Source organism: Magnolia sinica, chromosome 6 (genome assembly GCF_029962835.1).
Source record: "Magnolia sinica isolate HGM2019 chromosome 6, MsV1, whole genome shotgun sequence".
In the NCBI taxonomy this organism is placed as follows: domain Eukaryota; kingdom Viridiplantae; phylum Streptophyta; class Magnoliopsida; order Magnoliales; family Magnoliaceae; genus Magnolia; species Magnolia sinica.
Window position 1 is genome coordinate 18473022 of NC_080578.1, and position 20810 is coordinate 18493831.

Here is a 20810-nt window from a genome sequence, read left to right on the forward strand (position 1 = left end):
GTAGCCTTTACCCATTTTCCTGGTCGAGCTTCGAGTCGCGTCGAGTTGAAATGCCCCCGGTCGAACTTGGCTTGAAGTCAACTCGAGCTTCAAATAATTAGCTTGGCTTGGCTTGAATCGGCCATTCAAGCCAAGTCAATCCGAGCTGACTCGAGCCGAGTCGAGCGAGTTTTTCGAGCTAGCTCGACTCGTGAACAGCCCTAAATGGGTGTCCAATGGTTACTATTGACTAATTCCGCTAGACACCATGGATTCGAGTCCTTACCTCAGTGGGTCATCATGATGTGGGCCATCCATCATGCGTGGCCCACTCTGTCCATTATGTGGGACATCATGATGTGGGTCATTCATAATGTGAGCTCTCCCTTAATACGGATAGTTCATCATGTGGGTCCACTTTTGATGTTAACCGTCCATCATGTGGGCCCAACTTTGATGTCCACCATCAATTTTGTGGGTCCCACCTTTGATGTGGACCATTCATCAGGTGGGGTCCACTTTATGTGAATGGTACATCATGTTGGGCCATAGTTTGTGTGGTCATCCATCAGGCAAAGCCCACCTTTGATGTGAACCGTGCATTATGTGGGCCCACATGGTTCACATCAAGATGGGCTCACATAATGTACAATCACATAAAATCCACATTATCATTTATTAGGTACACTACCCTTGATTCGATTGATTTAACCCTCGAGTGGACCACCCACAAAATATTATAAAACCTCTAGTTAGGCTATCAGACATTTGTAGGATCGATCTTGGAAAAGTTGCCTTACGAAAGGTCCATCTTAGTGCCATTAAGTACCCCGTCACTCAATGCAAGGGCTCTTCTAAGAAATACAACAGCCACAGCAACAAAAACAACAACAACAGTTTGGAAAGTGATTGAACCTTTATTTAATGCCCCCATACGTTTTATGCTATTTTATCATTTGGGTCTTTCAAAAAAACGGTGCTATGGTAGTGAGATTTTTGGTTAATTCTTTCATCTTAATGAAGCACATCAAATGAATGGATTGGATGGCATATAAACACCACCATTAGCCTTACACAAAACAAACTATGGACGTTTTATACCAACTATTTCCTATGGTGTGGCCTACTGGTGCCATAGATTATCCTGATTTTTTGGTCACGTTGTTAAAGTGAGACTGTGCACCTTATCATGGGGTGGATTTCATGAAATTTCCAAGCACATGGCTCTGGGTTCGTGAAACTAAGCTAGGCGGGTAGTGAGTGCCAGTTATCATATAACGGTTCCTATATGATCCTTCTAAGCTGGGCACACATTTCTAATAGAGTGTGGATCGTCTACGCTGAAGGTATAAGAAAACTCTGTGCCGTCACTTTTCATTAGTTGAAGTCAACTATGATCACACCCGCTCACAATACATACCAATTTTGTCTCTTGCAAAGACATTAAGCACTACATAATAAAACTTTTAATACGTGAAATTTCTTTGTACTACAACAAAAGTGGATTATAGTTGCAGTTACTAGCAGGTTTTGGATCAAGCTAATATATATATATATATATATATATATATATATATATATAGAGAGAGAGAGAGAGAGAGAGAGAGAGAGAGAGAGAGAGTCATGCTCCCTGCGCACATGTGCACCTTTGCACACGTGTCATGGGTGTCTAATCTGAACGGTCCATGTGATGCGGAATCCCATAAAACCTCATGTGACAAATTTTCACCCCGATCTAATATTCTGGTGGGCCATAGCAAAGAGAAATGCAAATCAAGGGAGGAAACTGTTTTCATTTTTCATGGCCCATCAAAGTTTTAGATCAAAGCAAAACTTAGACCTGGGGGTTTCAGGAGGTGCTGCTTCACATGAACGGTTCGAATTTTGGATCCACATCACAAAAGTGGATTATAGTTGCAGTTACTAGCAGTGGATACTATCATCCGCGCGCGCGCGCGCGCACACACACATATATATATATATATATATCAAGGCGAATTCTGCCAATCTGCCACTATAGCGGCTACTCCTGACAATGTAGCAGAAAAAATTCTATTCCACTGCTAAATAAAAGCATCATTAACAACGAATTAAAGTATATGTCATTGCATACCTTGTTCCCGCTACCGACAATGTTCTGGCCAATTATATAACGCCGAATTAATGGTGAATATGGTATCCACTGTTGTATAAAGAATCCGATGACAACCTTAAACCGGTTGAATATAGTGGCGGATATGTAATCCATCGTTGTGTAGCTTGCTCCGAGTACCATTATCCCAACCACTTATATATATAACTACTATTGTTAAAATTGTACAAGGCGTTGGGCTCGTGGTCTATATGTATTAAAGCTTGATGGAGCTAAGGAATGAAGGCTATGTCCTAAAGTTAAGGGGGGTGATTAGGACCAAATAAAATTTTAGTCAATTAAAACACAATTGATTAACTTAAACTAATATGCAACTTAAACTAAAGCAATTGACTCTAAAGCTTCCAAGTCAATAGAGGATCCAATCGCACAGACTACAAAAGATGCGGAATTGTTAGAAATTTGATTACTCGGGGCTATGGATATTTGGTTGTGACACTTACTTTTATGTACCTTAATCAAATGGTTAAGAAGTATACTTTTGTCGGGTATGGTGATGAGTGAAAAGATACAAATTATATAATCAAGTTTCATGAAAAATTATATTCAGATGAGACATTAAGTTCAATGAAGGTTAATTCCTTATTTCGAAAGGATGAACACAATAAAACTGAAAATTCAGTGATTGATGTTCAAATAGAAAAGTGTGAAACATTTGAAAAACCTAAGTCACAAATAGAGATATAGGAAGAGGTGGTTGCACAACCTGTTAGAAGAAATCCACCAATAGATTACAGGTTGTCATTAAGATATATGGATGACTTAAATATTATATTTGCTCTCATTATAGATGGAGGGGATCTATCTATTTTTCAAGAAACACTAAAAGACAGAAATGCAGAGAAGTAGATGACAACGATGCATGATGGGATAGATTCTTCGTATAAAGTTAAAACATGAGAGCTAGTAGAGCTGCCCATTAGGTGTAAAGTAATTGATTGTAAGTGGATTTAATGTAAAAAACTGGATAAAAATAAGGTGAGATTAGTAGTGAAGGGTTAGACTCAAGAGGGTACTTGCTTCAGTGAGATATTTGCGCTAGCGATAAAGTAGGTATTTATCATATTTGTATTGGCTTTGGTTGCATGCCCAATACAATCTGGAATTGAAATAGTTAGATATGAAGACTATGTTTCTACATGAGGTACTAAAAGAGCATATCTACATGAAACACTTAAAGGGTTCGAGGTGCAAGAAAAGAGAATATGATTTGCAGGTTAAAAAGGTCATTGTAAGGCATGAAATAGTCACCTAAGCAGTGGTATAAGAAATTTGATTCTTTCATGATGAGTTAGTGGTTTATCAGAAGCAAATTCAATCATTGTATCTATTTCAAAGCATTGACTGACAGAAAATTCATTATTCTGGTATTGTATATTGATTATATATATTTATTGCCAGTCATAACATATATGAAATTAACATATTGAGGCTCAATTATTCAGGATATTTGAGATAAAAAAATATTTAGGAGTTAGAAAGAAGATTCTTAATATTGATATACACAAAGATAGGGAAAGATGCAGGCTATGATTGTTAAGGAGGAGTATCTTGAGAAGATCTTGGTCAAGTTTAGATTGGAATGACAAAGCCGGTTAGCACACCCTACGTTGCTCACTTTGAGCTTTCTTCAGAGTAATGTCCTGCGTCAAATGAAGAAAATTGGTATGTCTCATGTGCGCTACTCGAGCGTGGTTAGTAGTCTAATGAATGTCATGGTCTGTACTAAACCAGAAATTTCATATGCAGTGGGTGTTGTGAGTAGATACATATCAAATCTTAGCAAGCAACTTTAGAAGTAGTGAAATGGTTAGTTTGTTACATACGAGGTATGACGAATTATGTCTTGATTTTCAAAAATTCCGAGGAAAAACTTAGAGGCTATATAGTTGCAGATTATGTTGGAAATGTGGATAACAGAAGGTCGACTTTGGTTATCCATTTGTGTTAGCGGGTGGAGTTATCAGTTGGATGTCGATTCTTTAGTTTGTGGTTGTACTTTTCACAACTAAAGCTGAATACATGACAGTGATGAAAGTATTCAAGGAAGTTGTTTGGCTGAAAGGAATGATGAATGAGTTACGGATTCAATAGGAAGTCGTGCATATACATTGTGACAATGAGAGCGCAATTAATTTGGTAAAGAACTTGGTGTACCACTCCCAGACTAAACACATTGATTGCATCATCATTTTATCCGACAAACGCTAAAGGAAGGCAGTGTTACCCTTAAGAAGATTCGCATAAGCAAGAATCTGACAGATATGCTTATAAAGTTGTTCTTGTTGAGAAATTCAACTTTTGCTCGACTAGTTTAGACTTGGCAAAAAAGAAATGAAGACAAAATGTGCATGAGAAGCAATGATGATGATGTCACTATTGAAGATATTAGAAATGGTGATAGTAATTTGAAGTAGTGGAGATGGACGATAAAAGCCACAATGGAGATTGTTGATTGAGTGCCTTTAATCTTATGTAGAGAATGTAATTTTCAATTTGACCAAAGCCTTTGTCGGTTCGATTAAAAATTCTGCTTTTGACCATTTGCTTGTTGTGATGTCTCGTACATTTTCGATTCAACACTTAGTCTAATCGAGGAACGTTAATTTTATTCGGTTCGATTGAAGGTTATATCCGATCTAACCGGTCAAAATACGTTAGTTTGGGTTTTGTTTCCTAATCTTGTATAGTAGTATATAAGTACATTCGTAATTGGGATTATGACATGTAGAAACGAGACTCAAGGGTTTTGAAAGAAGTTAGGGTTTTCTATTGTAACTCATTCCATCTTTTGTAAGTTTTTTATTATAGTGGATTGATTGTTGCTTTGTGTTATGGTTTAATTTTTCCCGTAAGGGTTTTCAACATTAAATTCGTATGTTCTCTATATTTATTTGGATTTTTTTTTTTCTCAATTACTTGTTTGATTCATATTTAAGGTTGCTTCCACGCCCAACATGTAGTATTAAAGCTTGTTGTGTCCCAACGGAAAATAGCTTGTGGAGTCTAATATGTTTTAAGAGAGGCATGGGCAGTGATCCTTCTGCTATGTCCTAGCGAGCTAGGGTTGACTCCGTAGAGTTCTAGGGGGCCGTGATGTCCCTTTTGTTAGTGAGTTTTTCCTCTTCCTTTGTATAGCTTTAGGTTGGGATCAGAACTCTTGGCACTATGAAGAGAACTCAAATGAGTTGAGTGTGAAGACACTGGAGTCGTGGCTTGAAATGAAATCAGGAGCTGAGCTGATGATGAAAACATGTGGATACTGCCCTGAGGTCCAGGTGGGGCCGAAGGGCCACAGGGCCAGGTTATGCCAAGCACACAAACACCAGCTGAGGGATGGGCAGCACGCATGGCAGGAGGCAACGATCGACGACCTGATGCCTCCAGTGTATGTGTGGCACGTGCGGGACCCTCAGGGCAGCGGCCCACTCGTGGACCGGTTGAAGAGGTACTACGTGAAGCTGCCTGCGGCAGTGGAGCTGTTCTCGCAGGGCGGTGCACATGTGGGAGATGAGTATCAGAGTATGATGAGGTTGGATGTGGTTTCTCCTGACCGCGATGAAGTCGATCTTGTAGCTTGAAAATTGTACTTGTGTAGCAATTAGGAGAGGAAATTGTTCCGAAAATCAGCAAACGTTTACCATGAATGCGTTGAATTCTGCTTCAAAAGAATCATCGAAGCAAAGGAGCGGATTGAGAGAGAACAGGTGGAGAGAGGCGAATTGGAAACTAAAAAGGGGAGTGGTGGTGGGCCATCCTTCGTAGATGGCTATGATCAAAATGAAGAACAAAAACTAGGTGTAGCAGAAAACACTGATGGTGAAGAACATGTTGATGGTGATAATGGACAGCCTGTTGAGGAAAATATCGAAGTAGACTACTCGAATCTTACTGGGAGACAGAAGAAACTGTTTGAATTGAGGCTGAAGATGGTGAGTCTCTTCCAAGGCCAACCAAATTGCAATGCTGGCAGAGAAAAAACGAATAGAAGCTCCTCCTGAGTCAAGAGGCATTTCCAAACAGAAATGGATTGAAGAGAGGAAAAAGAAAATTGGAAAACTGCTTGATGCGAATGGGTTGGATATGAGTAAGGCATACATGCTTGATACACAGGAGACAGCAGAGTCAAAATATAAGAAATGGGATAAGGATAATCCCATCTGTCCCAAACAGTATTCAATCAGAAGACGCTGTACAATGCTTACAAAAAACGCACTAAGAACATAGAGTGCGACATGGAAGAATACAACAAGTTGAAAGAAGCTGATCCAGAGTTTTACCGTGAAGCTTCCAGTCTTCTTTGGTGAAGCAGGCACCGAAAACTTCGGAGGAGAAAATAGACAAAATGGTGAAGGAACTCAAGGACCGGGATGAGAAACGCAGGTCATTCAGCAGGAGACGAAGATTCCATGAGGAGAAGGACATTGACTCAATCAATGACAGGAATGAACATTTCAACAAGAAGATTGAAAGAGCCTTTGGCAAATACACACTCGAGATCAAGAACAATCTTGAGCGCGGAACTGCTTTGCCAGATTAGAGATGGGGGTGTATATGCTTATGTCTTGTGATTCCTTTCCAGCATGCACCCATGGGATTTGTATTTGAATATCTACCTTTTGTTGTCATTGAGAATGATCGCTTATGTAAGCTTTTATATTTCATTACTATTTACAGTTGATTTCTGTTGAATGATCAATCTGTGGCAAACTGATTTCGAGTCGGGATCCTCTGTTATCAGGTCAACAGAGAATTCCTGTTACCCTAATGGTTTGGGGTCGAAGCTATTTTTTATATTTTTTAGTGAGCAGTGACGTGGACCAATGAGAATTAGGGTATCAGGATTTCTCTGTTGACCTGATAACAAAGGATCCCGACTCTCTTATTTCCGGTGGCATAGTTTTCATTTGGGTAGATATGATAGGTGAGACAACTGAGTTTTTTTCTAGTCCACATCTCAATGTTGTAAAGTATTTTGCTAATCCAACAAAGTTATAAGTGGTGTGCTCCCACTTTCCCTTAAAATAATAATAATAATAATAATAATAATAATATGATAGGTATAGCTAGCATGGTCTTTTTGTGATGCCCACCCGAGCATTCGTAGATTAAAAATTCAGCAAACAAAGTTACAGTGGTCCACTCCCACATTTATTAAAAAAGAATCTTTCTACTGTATAAATATATATATTGTAGTGCCTTTCTCATTCATGAGTATATAAATTTATAGGAGCGCACACTTGTTGTGTACTAAGTTTGCAAATTTCGAATCCATGGTTGGGTTATGGAATCCATTTACCTTTTTTTTTTTCTTTTGTTTCTTTTTGTATTTTTTTAATTTAAAAAGAAGCTATGGAATCCATTTACCTGATGGCCTCGTCATGGATGGTTCCGCACACTCTAATATATGGATCAATTCTAACCATTTAATTTATTAATGCCATGCAAATACATGATTAAGAAGAAATGCACAATCGGGTTGAGTAAAGAATGACCGAAGGATCTTTAAATTTGAGAGATTTTAGGAGCATGGTCCATAAATTCAAATCAATAGCTTGGATAAACTAATAGTGGACTCCACACGTGAAAATCAGATGCACAATAGGGAAGTTCCCCAAGTGAAACAAAAAGAAAAGAATGGGCGCAATGGGCGGGGTAGCCCTCCCTGCCTGACGAACTTCACCCTACTTTGGGCCAGGCTCGGACCTACTAACTTTGCCCATGGATGAGGCTTGGACCTCACATGCATGGCCTAAACGATTTTTATGATGCTTGGACTTCACTCATTTTAGCCGACTCAGCCTGAATTTACGTGTGCATATGTGTTTATCCTACAAATTTGTCATTATACTCCTCAGTTAAACAACCCATCATCGATCTTAATTGCAGATCATTGGTTTCATTCCTCTAAAATACGTATTTCTTTGTGCATGTTTGGCCCACTTGATCAATGGATCGATCAGGAAAATTCAAGTGGGAAATAAGAATTTTATTGATTCCTTGCACGGGCTCATTTCCAATCCAACAGGGAACTCATCCCCGGAGGTGCAATAAATTAAAAATTGTTTGCATAAACTTGTGCGGCAGGCTTTTTCTGGTGTGCATTGTAGGGCTGAAAGTCAGGTGGGTTCAACCCAGCCGACCTGACATTGGGTTGGGCTTGGCCAAGATGTATCGCATTCGGTCTTGGGCTTGGGCTATACAAACAACAACCCGATAAAACTTGGGTCGGTCTCGGGTTGCCCAACCTAACACGAACCCAATCGATATATAAGTTACTTATAAATTATAATTGAATGTCGATCGTCTATGTCGAAGGCACATGAAATTCTAGTGCTGTCAGGTCTCATTAGTCCACGTCATTTCCAATGTGACTCAAGCTAACAAGATACACCAGATTTCTCTCTCCCAAATAGATTGCATGCTACATCACATGACTTTTAAAGGAATAGTTGTGCTATATTTTAGCTTATTTATTTAGAAAAACTGAAGTTCTTTACATAAATATTTACATGTATAATTAATAAAACTACAGGTAGAAAAAATAAGATGGTATTGAAATATAATAGACTAATATAATAATAAAAATATTAGCATGTATCCACCTGACCAACTGACCGAGCCTGCCTGGGTTGGGCTTGGGTTGAGAATTCTCAACAGGAGGTTGGGTTGGATTAGGGTTGACGCACAGGATCCTTGGGTTGGGAATCCTTTGTATGGATTTTTCATCACATGAAGATTATGGAGATGGGACTCCTTACCGATGTCTCGGAAGAGACCCACTTCAGGAACCCTTGACTAAACGGGGATTGCCCACCCCAGCTGGTACGACTGAAAGTCACCGAAAAGGTCTCCTCCTGGTTGACTTCAGAAAAGCAAAGTGCATCCGGCTCAACGACAACGTTGACCCCTTGCGGCATGACAATCTTAACTGAGTACGTGGATTTCGCCTTCCCAACGTTAGTAACCGTTCGATGAAATGTCTGGGTGGGGCCTAACCTCACCAAAAACGAAGGGTAGTTCAGCTCCCCTTCAACGATGCTTGTGATATTCGAGCAACTAATCGAACGACAAGCGATTGCTCCGACCTGTGTATCCGTGTACCCCAAACCACAGAGGTAAGAGATGTAATTGTAGGGCTGAAGGTCATAGATCAGACCCGGATTGCTGGCTTTTGAAGGGTTCATGTGGCCTGCACCGGTCGCAAAGAGGTCCGCGGGTCTAAGATTCTCGTCGACGATCAATCTCCCGTCATTGGTAACTAAGTCAGCCGTTGTCATGATGGCTGACTTGATTGCGGCCGGCGACCAGTTGGGGTGCGCGCTCTTGATCAGCGCTGCAGCCCCACTGAGGTGTGGGGCTGACATCGAAGTGCCAGATCTTACATTGAAAGAAGGTGTGTATTCTGCACTAGCAGATGGTCCGATTTGGAAGGGCCATGCAGCGAGAACATTAACCCCAGGACCAATGATATCCGGCTTTAAAATGCCTGGGCTCATGATACTTGGTCCTCTTGATGAGAAAGAAGCGACTGCCGGAGCTGGTGATGTTCCAAGAACCGTTCCCTTGAAAACTACTGCTGCAGTTGGAGCGTATGTTGAATTCACGTAAGCTTTGATATTCAGTCCGCTGGTGAAGCTCACATGCGATGCTGGAAGTACGTGAGGATCAGCTTCGGTATTAAAACCATCTTGCTGCCTGTTCAGGAGAATCATGCCGGCTCCGCCAGCATTTTTGATGACCACACCCTTATCAGTCCGTGCACTTCCACCACGATTACACAACACGATCTTTCCTTTGACGTCAGTGCCATTCAAGGAGCCATCTTCACATGTCATTGTATCTGGATTTCCGTTGGCACCAGGATATACGAGTGGCAACTGAGTGGATCGGAAGTCTTTGGGTTGGAAGAGAGATTGGCCGTTGTATTCTTTTCCATTTCCGAGCTTTACTGTTGCAATGATGCTTCTATCCATGGTACTTGCACCGACTGTCAAGATCCATGGAGCGTCGTTCGCAAGTGTGCTGTTAAATGGCCCTGAATTTGCTGCTGCGCAGCTAACAAAAATTCCCTTTTCTGTCGCCCCAAATGAGGCTATGGCGACAGCGTCATCTGAGAAAGACGTGGAATTTTCAACAACGAGGGAGATTGAAATCACGTCGACTCCATCCTCTACAGCGCTATCTATACCAGCTAAAATGTCGCTGTCGGTGCAATCCACTCCAAAGCATACCCTGTAAATAGCCAGGTGAGCTAACGGTGCTATTCCAGCTGCAGTTCCATTAGCATTCCCGAGCGCATTTGCATTCTGAACAAATGTTCCTGCTGCAGTGCTAGCTGTGTGAGTCCCATGCCCATCATCATCAAGAGGCGAGACTGCTGCTCCTGCCATTACTGCACCTTTCCTGGCTACAATACCCTTGTTGAAAGATCTTGCACCGATGATCTTATTGTTACAGTCGGTCTTGTTAAATTCGCAACTGCCTTTCCATGTGGAAGGTGGCGGAGGCATGCCCCCATCCCCAAAAGAAGGGTGACTTGGAAGTACCCCACTGTCCACCACCCCGATTATCACGCCTTCGCCAAAATTGGAGTCTTTCCAGAAACCCATGTTCTGGTGCAACCCTAAGAAGGCAGGGGTACGAGTTGTCATGAGATGGGATAGCCGATCAGGGCGAGCGGACACAAACCCATCCATCGATTCCATGGCCTTTACTTCCTCCTCGGTCAACCTCGCAGTGAATCCACTGATCACGTTGCGATATGAGTAGACCATTCGCTGCGAGTCATAACCAGAGCTCGCTGTAGCAACAGGTAAGAAGGATCTATGCCAATCCTCCCTATCTTCGGAGCTGGAAAAAACCATATTCTCAGGCTGTTGCACATGGACTATGTAAGTTTGTAGGTGGCTCGCGGAGCCTTCCTTGTTTAACGGCGAGAATCGGCTCTGCCGCGCCGCAATGGCTGAGGGATTAAAGAAGAACATGAAGGTGAAAAAGGAGAAGATGGCCATGTTTGATATCAATCCTAGCCTTTGGTTCTCCATGATTTAGGAGAAGTGATGGGAGGTGGAGATGTTTGTATGCTTGAGCCACATGGTCGTAGTTGTATATATATATATATATATATAGAGAGAGAGAGAGAGAGAGAGAGAGAGAGAGAGAGAGAGAGAGCATGAATGTTCGGAGAAAGGAGACCTCGATAAGTTATATTTTAATGTAGAGGTGACTAGGAAAATACTTTGATACTCTGGCAGCGTGATGGATGATTAAACGCACCCGCTTAGAAATCACAGAGAAACTGCATACGTGGCATACAAGTAATTCAAAATAAACATTTTAATTTATTTCATTCTCGAAATATTGGATTACTCGGCATTTATTGGACGGTTAGATATGAGAAATATCCAATAGTCTTATTTCAAAAAACAATCATCCCGAATCAGGGGTTAGGATCACTCAGCCAATCTGTATTTTGGAATGTAACTTATAAATAGGTGATTCCACATTTTAGACGGTTTAACTTGAGTTAATATGTTCCACGTGTATCACTTCTCAGTGCCTGCGTATCAAGCGTTATACGCAGCTAGAGTATCAGATAACTCCCAGTGGCGGGTACGGTTTTATTGCTTGGACAAAACCAATGGGATTAAATCGAAGATGGCATGCATTAGAATGTTGTTTCTCCCCGAAGCCGGATATTATGCCGTCTGATTCTGGTATGAAGCGTTTGTTTTGATAAGGAGAAAAGGACGCGGGGATTCGTCCGACGAGAGATTTAAAGAGTTAATTAATGGTGGGACTTGTGCACACGTGTGTGAGATCTGAACCAACAAGGTGAAGCTTAAGTGGGGATCCATTGGGTGGGTCACACTGGCATCAAGAAAATAGATTGGAACAAAAAAAAAAGTGAACAATCTTCAACGTTCACATGTGACTGCCCGGCGTGTAATTGGATCAATTTTGGGACATCGTATGCTCATATATTTCTGCTCTAAAAATCGGATATAAAGTATGTACCCTCGAACTCGACTTATACACCAAGTATATATAATTTCACTTATCACATAATTGACAGGAGGCATAAAGTAATGTACTCTAAATTCTTACCATAATTTAACATTCAAAAATCCATGCAAACTGTAGAAACTTGCTCATTTCCATTATTGCAATCATTACATTCTCAAATCACATCACTAATTCTGAAACTCAACTATGTCCATTCATTTGAAACTTTATTCAACTAATGTATCAAGTACTATTCGATTAAAGTATAATTATAAATAATCTGGATTTAATCTAAGCACCAATAACTATAATGAATAGAAACTAAATCTTAAGGGGCTAGATAATTAAATAGATCGTTCATCGAGCGTAACAAGTTCATCCTCTGCCAAATACAACCATTAGTCTTGAGTTTCACCTACTAATTTAGCCTCATTCTCTGACACTTGATGCAGTTTGCTAATCTCATTTGTTTCTGTACGATTGTTTAATCCACAACGTTGGCGAGCCATGCTAATGAGTGAACTCAACATGGTTCATATAGCACAATATATGATAGCACAAATAAAATAAATTGATATGTATGCAGCATAACCATGGATGCAGAGATGTCATGAGATGCATGTCTAGTGAGATGATCGTCTACTTGTTTAGGTTGGATATCCATCTGCCTGAATATGTAATCGTTAGACATCCACCGTAGGTAGGCATTGGCAATCTGTACCCGTCAAACATCCACTTATGTAGGCATGGCAATTAGACATCTACTCCGTTAGTAGCTTTTCACTAATTAACGTGGCTATCTAGCAATGAATCTACTAATAGAACTATCCAAGAAGATCCCCGAGAGCCCAGACACGAGGTGTGCCTGTGGTCATATACAGTATGCCTCTAAGAATTAGCATAGGAATGCAATGGATGCATGTAGTGCATATTCTATATCTATAATTTGTCATATATATTATTGAGAGAAAATCATGATTTCATGTCATTAATGTTTTGCATGTCACATAAATAATTCACATTAATAATTAATCAGTCAAAGCAATCATATCATTTATATTAAACTTACAGGCATGAGATATGTTGGGATTCCCTCATCTATTCGTGGTAAAGTTAAATCATACGAAAAGTTGAATGCTTTGGAATCTAAACTTTGAATCCCTATTAAGATAATTTAACATATTATAATTCAATCAATCTATTACATCAAGTAGGGTCCACCTCTGATCAAATCAAATTGTCCTAACATTACTATTTTAAATATATTTGAAAATCAACGGTGACTGCCGATTAATGCAATCGATTGATTGAGCCAGCTTGTTGACCTTTGAACGATCTCTAGATTGATCGACTAGGGATCGATGAAATTCAAAATTAGGGTCTCAACTCTTTAGACAAAAATCAGTCACCTTCGATTGATCAAACGTTTGATCAATTGAAATCGATCAGGCTTGTATCAATTTAGTTGGTCAAATGTTTTGGTCATTCTCGATCAGTACCATCGATCAATCAATATCTCTCAAGGAAACCCTCAATTGATCAATCTAGGACTTCGATCAATTGAATCGGCCAAGATTTTTAAACTTTGGTTGCTGGACAAGAATTGACTCGTTCGATTGACTGAAGTCGAATAACTTCTGTTACACAGTCCGATTTTTCAAAAATTCTAAGATTTCTTCCATTCTTCCTTTTTTTTTATGGAAAGATTTCATTTAATCAAAAGGAAATGGAAGTACAAACTACATCTTCAAAACGACCTCGCAACAAAAAGGGGACGGGCCGCCTATCGTATACATTCACTTTACATCAAAGAAAGAAAAAAGGAGACTTTTTTTTTTCAAAAAGGTATATTTCATTCCAGAAAACTATATGCTATACACGGATTTGCACAAAAGAAAACAACCACTACCAGAAAACGACCAGCCCTCGAAACAAAATAGACAAGGGGGTCATAGGAGATTGGTCCCAGCCTATCACTAAACAGCATGAAGCATCTAAAAGGGCAAAAAAAGGCAACTGGGCTAGGCGATCGATCTGAGCACACCAAGATCGACCTTATCCAAAAGATCATACTGCAGATAGCAGGAGGAAGGGACCTAGGATGAAGATGGATCGTGGACTGTTGAAGGCGGCTCCCTTCCCGTGCCAAACCATCTGTCGGACCGTTACCTTCTCTGAGAATGTGAACAAAATTAAATTCGCCCAACTGGTGTAACTGGTTGATTCTATTCAGCCATGGTCTCCACCTCCAATGGGCGATGCCGTGATTAGTGAGGCATTGAATCATGACTTTAGAATCGGACTCCACAATAACCTTGTTCAAACCCTTTTCCCAAGCATAGCATCATCCCGTCGTGAATAGCGCGAAGCTCCGCCATATTATTAGATCCAACCCCATAGCCTGAAGAGAAACCGAAAAGGAAATTACCGTTTTCATTTCTGCAGATGCCTCCCCGACCTGAAGGCCCCGGATTTCCCACCGCCGATCCATCAACATTTAATTTGACCGATCCCAGGGTTGGCTGTTTCCATTTCACCAGGGAGGGGGCCTTACGACTGTGAACAACTACCAAACTCTTTGGTCTCACCCTGCGCTTCCAGCCTACAGCTTTCATTAAATCTGCACCGAGCAACATGTTCATTAAAGGAGACTTATAGACACGGTAGAAGGAGTGTTATGCAACAGTTCGAATCGAACTAAGTCCGACCTTGTCGAGAAAAATCAAGCCCTTTGTATGCCTGGGAAGGGAATGAATATGATCATGATAGTTTCACTCCTGCGTCTTGCTCCCCACTCTCACCAAGCTATTTGCCGGACCATTGCCTTCTCGAAGAATGTGCTTGAAAGAAAAAATACCCGATTGCCTCAAGTTGTTGATCCTGTCTACCCATGATTTCCAATTCCAAGGGCATCTTGATTTCCCCGCAAGAATATTAGTTGCCAACTTTGAATCTGATTCGATAATAATCCTGTTTATCCCTTTTTTAAGACAAAATTCTAATCCGTCATGAATTGCACGTAATTCCGCTTGGTTATTCGTTCCATAACCATAACCTACCGAGAAAGCGAAAATGAAGAAGTCATCTTCCTTTCTGCAAATACCTCCGCCTCCTGAGATACCTGGGTTACCCCTAGCGAACCCATCGACATTTAATTTTACTCATCCCGGAGTGAGTTGTTTCCATTTAATTACTATGGAAGCTGACCTGTTTTTCCTGGGAGCCGGGGAGGTAGGGGTGTCCCTGTGCAAATTTGAAGAAGAATCCAGCACCTTGAAGTTTTGGATTGATAGGGCGGCCCACCATTTGATCCAACCAATGGACTTAAGGGCGTTCATCTCCTTGTCTCCAAAAGTTGCTTCATTTCTAGCTCTCCACAATTCCCAGAGAATCAAAAGAGGGAGGGAAGATCTGATTTGTTTCAAGGCGGAACCTGGTGCACCCGCGTTTCTCCATTGGTTGATTTTACTAATCACAGAAATTTGAGGGGCTGAGGAAACTCCACATAGCCCCTCAAAGTAATTCCAGATTTGGACCGCCTGATGACTAGAAAGGAATAAATGGTTGATTGTTTCTGTGTTGGGTTGGGCAGAACTTCCATGAAGACAACATCGACATTTTGAGGCGAGAGCAATGCCTTTTGATTGAACTCTGCTGTCTACTGGGATGACATTTTGCAGTAGACGCCAAATGAATATTAATACTTTTGGAGGAATTTTGTCATGCCAGATCCAGTCTCCCCACAAGACTTGAGCAGAAGATCCCCTGATAAGCTTCCATGCTGACTTGAGGGTGAAATCCCCAGATGGGTCATATGGCCAAACACAAACTGCTGCATCGTCCGTGATGGCAAATCCCCTAGAGAAGATCTCATCAATGATTTGCTGTGGCAGAAATTCAAAAATCCTTGATGAAGGCAACGGGCCTAATTTTCCAAGCATATTTTTCAGCTGCAACTACTTTAATTCGTGGGGAATTGGGTCCGGAACTAGTTGCTGCAGTGGACCCAATCCACTCCAATTATCAGTCCAAATGTTTGCTTCTCCTTATCCCACCGTCCAATGAGTATTTTCTTGAATTGTAGGAAGGAAATACCTGATTTTTTTCCACAACGTGGATGAGTTTTGTTGCATGGAGGCTGATAACACTTTGCAAGTCCCTGGAATGTTTGGTCTGCATCAATTGAACCCACGGCCTTCTGTTTTTCCCAAATTTCACATTCCAAGCGAGCTTCACGCGAAGGGCATTTAACACCTCCCTAAGATTTCGGATCCCCAAACCTCCATCCTCTTTTGGTTTGGTTACTTTCTGCCAAGCGATCCAGTGGAGTTTCTTTTTTCCTTCGTCCCATCCCCAGAAAAAATCAGCAAACTTTCTACCAAGTGATCCAGTGGAGTTTCTTTTTTCCTTCCATTCTTCCTTAGCTTAGATGAATTTCATTGATCTTGAAATTGGGTCCCACTCATCCAATGGTTTTTTTCATTGTCAAATTCGAAATAATCAAACGATCGCTCGGATTCAAAATATCCAAGATCTACAATCATTGGTTAAAACCGTTTTACAGCAAAATCTATCATCACCTACATTATACATAGATCGTTGTAGGAAATCTTGTAGTAGGATCACTTTAGGATACGAGGTCCTGATATGGTTTAGCTTTAAGATCCTTTAATTCAAATTTTCTTACACTGATACCGCTGGATTTCTCGAAGCCGATCTCCCAAAATTCATAATCTCGCACAAAAGTTGTTCTTTTTCCTTCAGAACTTCTTTAGAGATTAGAACGGTGAACGTAGGATTAATCCACCACATTCATTTGTTTGATCTAGAGTTTTTAGTTACATAATTTGGAAAATGCAAGTGAAATTGGTAAAAACTTACCGACAAAGGCTTCTCTTTTACAAACCTTTTCTCTCTTACTCTTAGCTTTAGAGTTTCCCATGGGGATTTCATGCAACTTATCCCTCCACCAAAAATACCTCTACCAACTAAGTTAAATATTTTATTTTGTTAATGACCAAAAAAATTAAATTATTAATTTGGATTAAATCAGTTTTCTTGTGGCTTAAAAATCACGGCGGTTACAATATAAATTCCCATCTGGTATACAGTCCTGATCTTGCACATGTGAGCTATGTTAGTGCGTGTGCCACGTTTCACCTCTTCCATCACATGTGACCGCCAGACATGCGTAATTGCATCGATATAAGGAACAGGAAATGATCACATACGTGGCCAAAAAATTATCCCATGCGATCGATCGTACCATAGTTACCAGAAGTTCGAGGATTACGGGACCTACCATGATTTGTAACTACCGTCCATTGCAAGTGCGGGGGATGTTAGGCTAGATACCAACGTCCAGCTTCATACCTAATTCGGGTGGGCTTCATACCCATTCATCAGGTGATCCCCACCAAAATTAAGACACACCCAAACTGAAGCCATTACAAAACTTAAGTGGGCCAGCAAAATGTGAATATATCAGTTATAGGTGTTATATATTGTACATTGCTCTGTGGTCTGTCCCATATGAGCTTTTATAGGGATGAATCTGTGGATGAACGGTGAACATGAGGAGGCACACCAGATTCACGGTTTAGATTCCAAATACACATCATGGCTAGGCCCCACATAACTCGAGCGTGTGGTAATGCGTTTGTACGTATTTCATGATTCTCCTAACTTTTCTCGTTGACTCTTTCAAGTGAGATTGTGTTGAAGTATCCGTCTGTCTTGCTTCGTTGTTTTGGAAGATTTCGATACCAGGAATTTCTTTGAGACGGCAAAGCATCAAAGAAGAATAATAGTGAGCTCCTCATGACTTAGAGATCCAGTCCATTTCTATCATGGCCCCCCTACTAGATGGGCCACGCCCCAAAACTCTCCCAAACTTGAAGATCGTACCCACATCTTTGACATTCTCCAGTGGTTTCTCTTTAACTGTCTACTTTTCAGGCCAAAGGAAGGTCTAGGATTTTTTCCATCAACGTGGTAGTGGTACCTGTAACGCTGATTCCTTAAGTACGCCAAAGTGAATATCATCAGATGAATTATTTTTTATTTTTTATTTTATGGATCTTGTTCCGTATAACCATTTCTTTTCTATGCTGCTGCTTTGATGGTTATCAGTGTTTCTTCTGAAACAATCAAAGATGGGGTATAAACAGCGGAATACGGACAGACAATGCACACGAACCGCTGAATGCTGAACTCTCTGGTACGTGCACAGATCCTTGTGCTTCCTCCACCTTTAATCAACTTCTCCTAGATATTCCTCATTCGCTTGTGATGAAAGAGGCGACCTGGACGAGTGCGGATCCTCTGTTTCGTGGAAACAGTAAGCGGCTGAATCCAGCTTTCTTATTGGTCCACGTCACTGTAAGTACCACGTCACCAGTTTTATTAAATATATTTTAAAAAATTACATTTCACGGAAAGTCTAACGGAAACAGTATACGGTTTCCATTTGAAAATCGGATTGCGTAGTGTGTACAGTACGCTCTTATTGTGCTGAGTAAATTCAGTTGGGCCCACCTTGTATGTATGTGGTCTATCCACGCCGTCCATCCGTTTTTCATCTAATTTAAGGGTTTGAGCCCAAAATTGAAGTATATCCAAATACCAGGTGGATCATACCACAGTAAACAGTGGGGATAATGATTTCCACCGTTGAAACCTTGCTAGGCCCCACAGTGATATGTATTTGTAATCCAACCTGTTCATAAGATCATACAGACATGGATTAAGGGAAAACACAAATATAATATTATTGATCCCAAACTTTTGTTGCCCCCTGGAAAGTTTCAACGGTAAACGTTCAATTCAACTGTTTCCTATGGTGTGGTCCATTTGAACATTGTATATGCTTCATTTTTTATCTTAAGCCCTAAAATTATCTGATAAAATTGATGGACAGAGCGGATAAAATACATAAATCATGGTAGACCCCACAAAATTACTCGGTACGCCAAGCGTAGTGAGTTACTGGGCAACGCTTCCTTCCCATCGGGGATTCAGCGCATTGGTCGAGCAGCGACACTCACTGCTAAAGTGACGTCACCCAGTCACCTGGCTACGTGGTTCCCACAATGATGTATGTTTTGTATCCACACCATCCATCCTTTTGGGAGATCATTTCATAGCATGAGCCAAAGAATGAATCAAATCCAAAACTGAGTAGCTCCCACCACAGAAAATAGTGGAGAGAGCCATGCCCACCCTTAAAAACTTTAAAGGGTCACAAAAGTTTTCAACCAAGCTGATATTCTCGTTTTCCCTTATTTGATGTTTGTTAAGTTTATTTAATGTTTGTGTTAACTTAACGTCCACCATGATTTTTATTTAAGTTTCCATTCGGGGATTCAACAGCCAGGTTATTTTATTTATTTATTTATTATTATTTTTTTAACACAAAAGCACACAAACCCCCACGCACTCACGCCCCACGCAGTGGGCTTGAACCCTTGACTGGGTGTTGAAACTCCTGAGAGTCTACCATCGGAGCAAGAGTAAGGATCCACGCCAAGGTTGATTAGCGAGACTCACTACTAAAGTGACATCACATAGTCATGTCGGTCCCACCATGATGTAATTTGTATCCACACCGTCCATTCATTTGTAGAGATCATTTTAGGGCATGAGCCAAAGAATGAATCGGATCTAAAACTCGAGTGGACCCCACCACAGAAAATAGTGAAGAGAGTATGCTCACCATTAAAAGACCACAAAAGTTTTCGATCAAGCTGATATTTGTGTTTCCACTTCTTTAATGTCCGTGTTAACTTATGAATAGGTTGGATCTCAAATAAAAATCACGGTGGACCTTAGGAAGGCTTCAACGGTGGACGTCACTCTCCTCACTGTTTTCTATGGTGGGGTCAACTCCAGCTTTAGACCTGCCTCATTATTTAGATCATGCCCTAAAATGATCTCTCCAAATGGATGGACAATATGAATACAACACATACATCATGGTGGGCCCCACAGAACTTGGTGGCGTCACTTCAGTAGCAAGTCTAGCTACTCAACCTGTCGGTAGCTAATCCGCTTCCAATTTCTTTCTTCTAAAATTTAATTAGGTCATATTATCTCACGGTAATTTTATAAGATAAAAACAAAATATTTATAAAATTTGCTTAATTAGCAAGGAATATTAGAGTGATGTCCGTAGGATCCTCACCATGGGTCCACCTTAATCTATGCGTTGTATATCTACTCCATCCATCCATTTTCTCATATTATTTTAAGACTCGACCCGAATCGGTATTTGTGATCAGGTCAGACTCAGTCCGGATTAGTCCAAGCCAGACCTGGAACTCGGATCGGGTTAGGCATGCTGGATTCAGTACTGAGTCAGGTCGAGTTCGGGTCAAGCCTATTTCAAAACCGAATCAAGTCGTGTAAGCCCTAAATAGGTTTGAATCGACTCAATGCCCACCACTCTAACCATGATAGTTGTTTTTTTATCCGCACTATTTATACATTTTGCCCACTCACATCAGGGCACGAGTCTAAAAATAGATAAATTGATATCTCAAGCGAACCACACCATAGGAAAGTTGTGATTGAACACATACCATTATAAACTTTGTAGAGCCCAATGTAATGTTTATTTTCCATCCAACCAATTGATAATGTGTCACAAAGACATGGATGAAGAGAAATTACA

General features: G+C 40.7%; 2 protein-coding genes and 1 pseudogene across 2 annotated transcripts; 2 read left to right on the top strand and 1 right to left on the bottom strand.

Moving 5' to 3' along the window:
• The first annotated feature begins 4476 nt into the window (after positions 1-4476).
• Positions 4477-5770, top strand: LOC131249527 (APO protein 3, mitochondrial-like). Its single transcript, XM_058250333.1, has 2 exons — positions 4477-4534; positions 5270-5770. The coding sequence occupies exons 1-2, from the start codon at positions 4477-4479 to the stop codon at positions 5710-5712; spliced, it is 501 nt and encodes a 166-aa protein (XP_058106316.1). The 3' UTR covers positions 5713-5770.
• A 169-nt stretch (positions 5771-5939) lies between these two features.
• LOC131248454 (uncharacterized) lies at positions 5940-6783 on the top strand (annotated as a pseudogene).
• A 2076-nt stretch (positions 6784-8859) lies between these two features.
• On the bottom strand, positions 8860-11046 carry LOC131249894 (subtilisin-like protease 4). Its single transcript, XM_058250634.1, has one exon. The coding sequence runs from the start codon at positions 10996-10998 to the stop codon at positions 8860-8862; it is 2139 nt and encodes a 712-aa protein (XP_058106617.1). The 5' UTR covers positions 10999-11046.
• Positions 11047-20810: the final 9764 nt, after the last annotated feature.

Coding starts and splice junctions, on each gene's coding strand:
- LOC131249894 (XM_058250634.1), bottom strand. CDS start 10,998: ATGGTTTTTTCCAGCTCCGAAGATAGGGAGGATTGGCATAGATCCTTC.
- LOC131249527 (XM_058250333.1), top strand. CDS start 4,477: ATGTGCATGAGAAGCAATGATGATGATGTCACTATTGAAGATATTAGA. Junction 4,535..5,269: donor AGATATTAGAAATGGTGATA/GTAATTTGAAGT, acceptor TCCTTTGTATAG/CTTTAGGTTGGGATCAGAAC.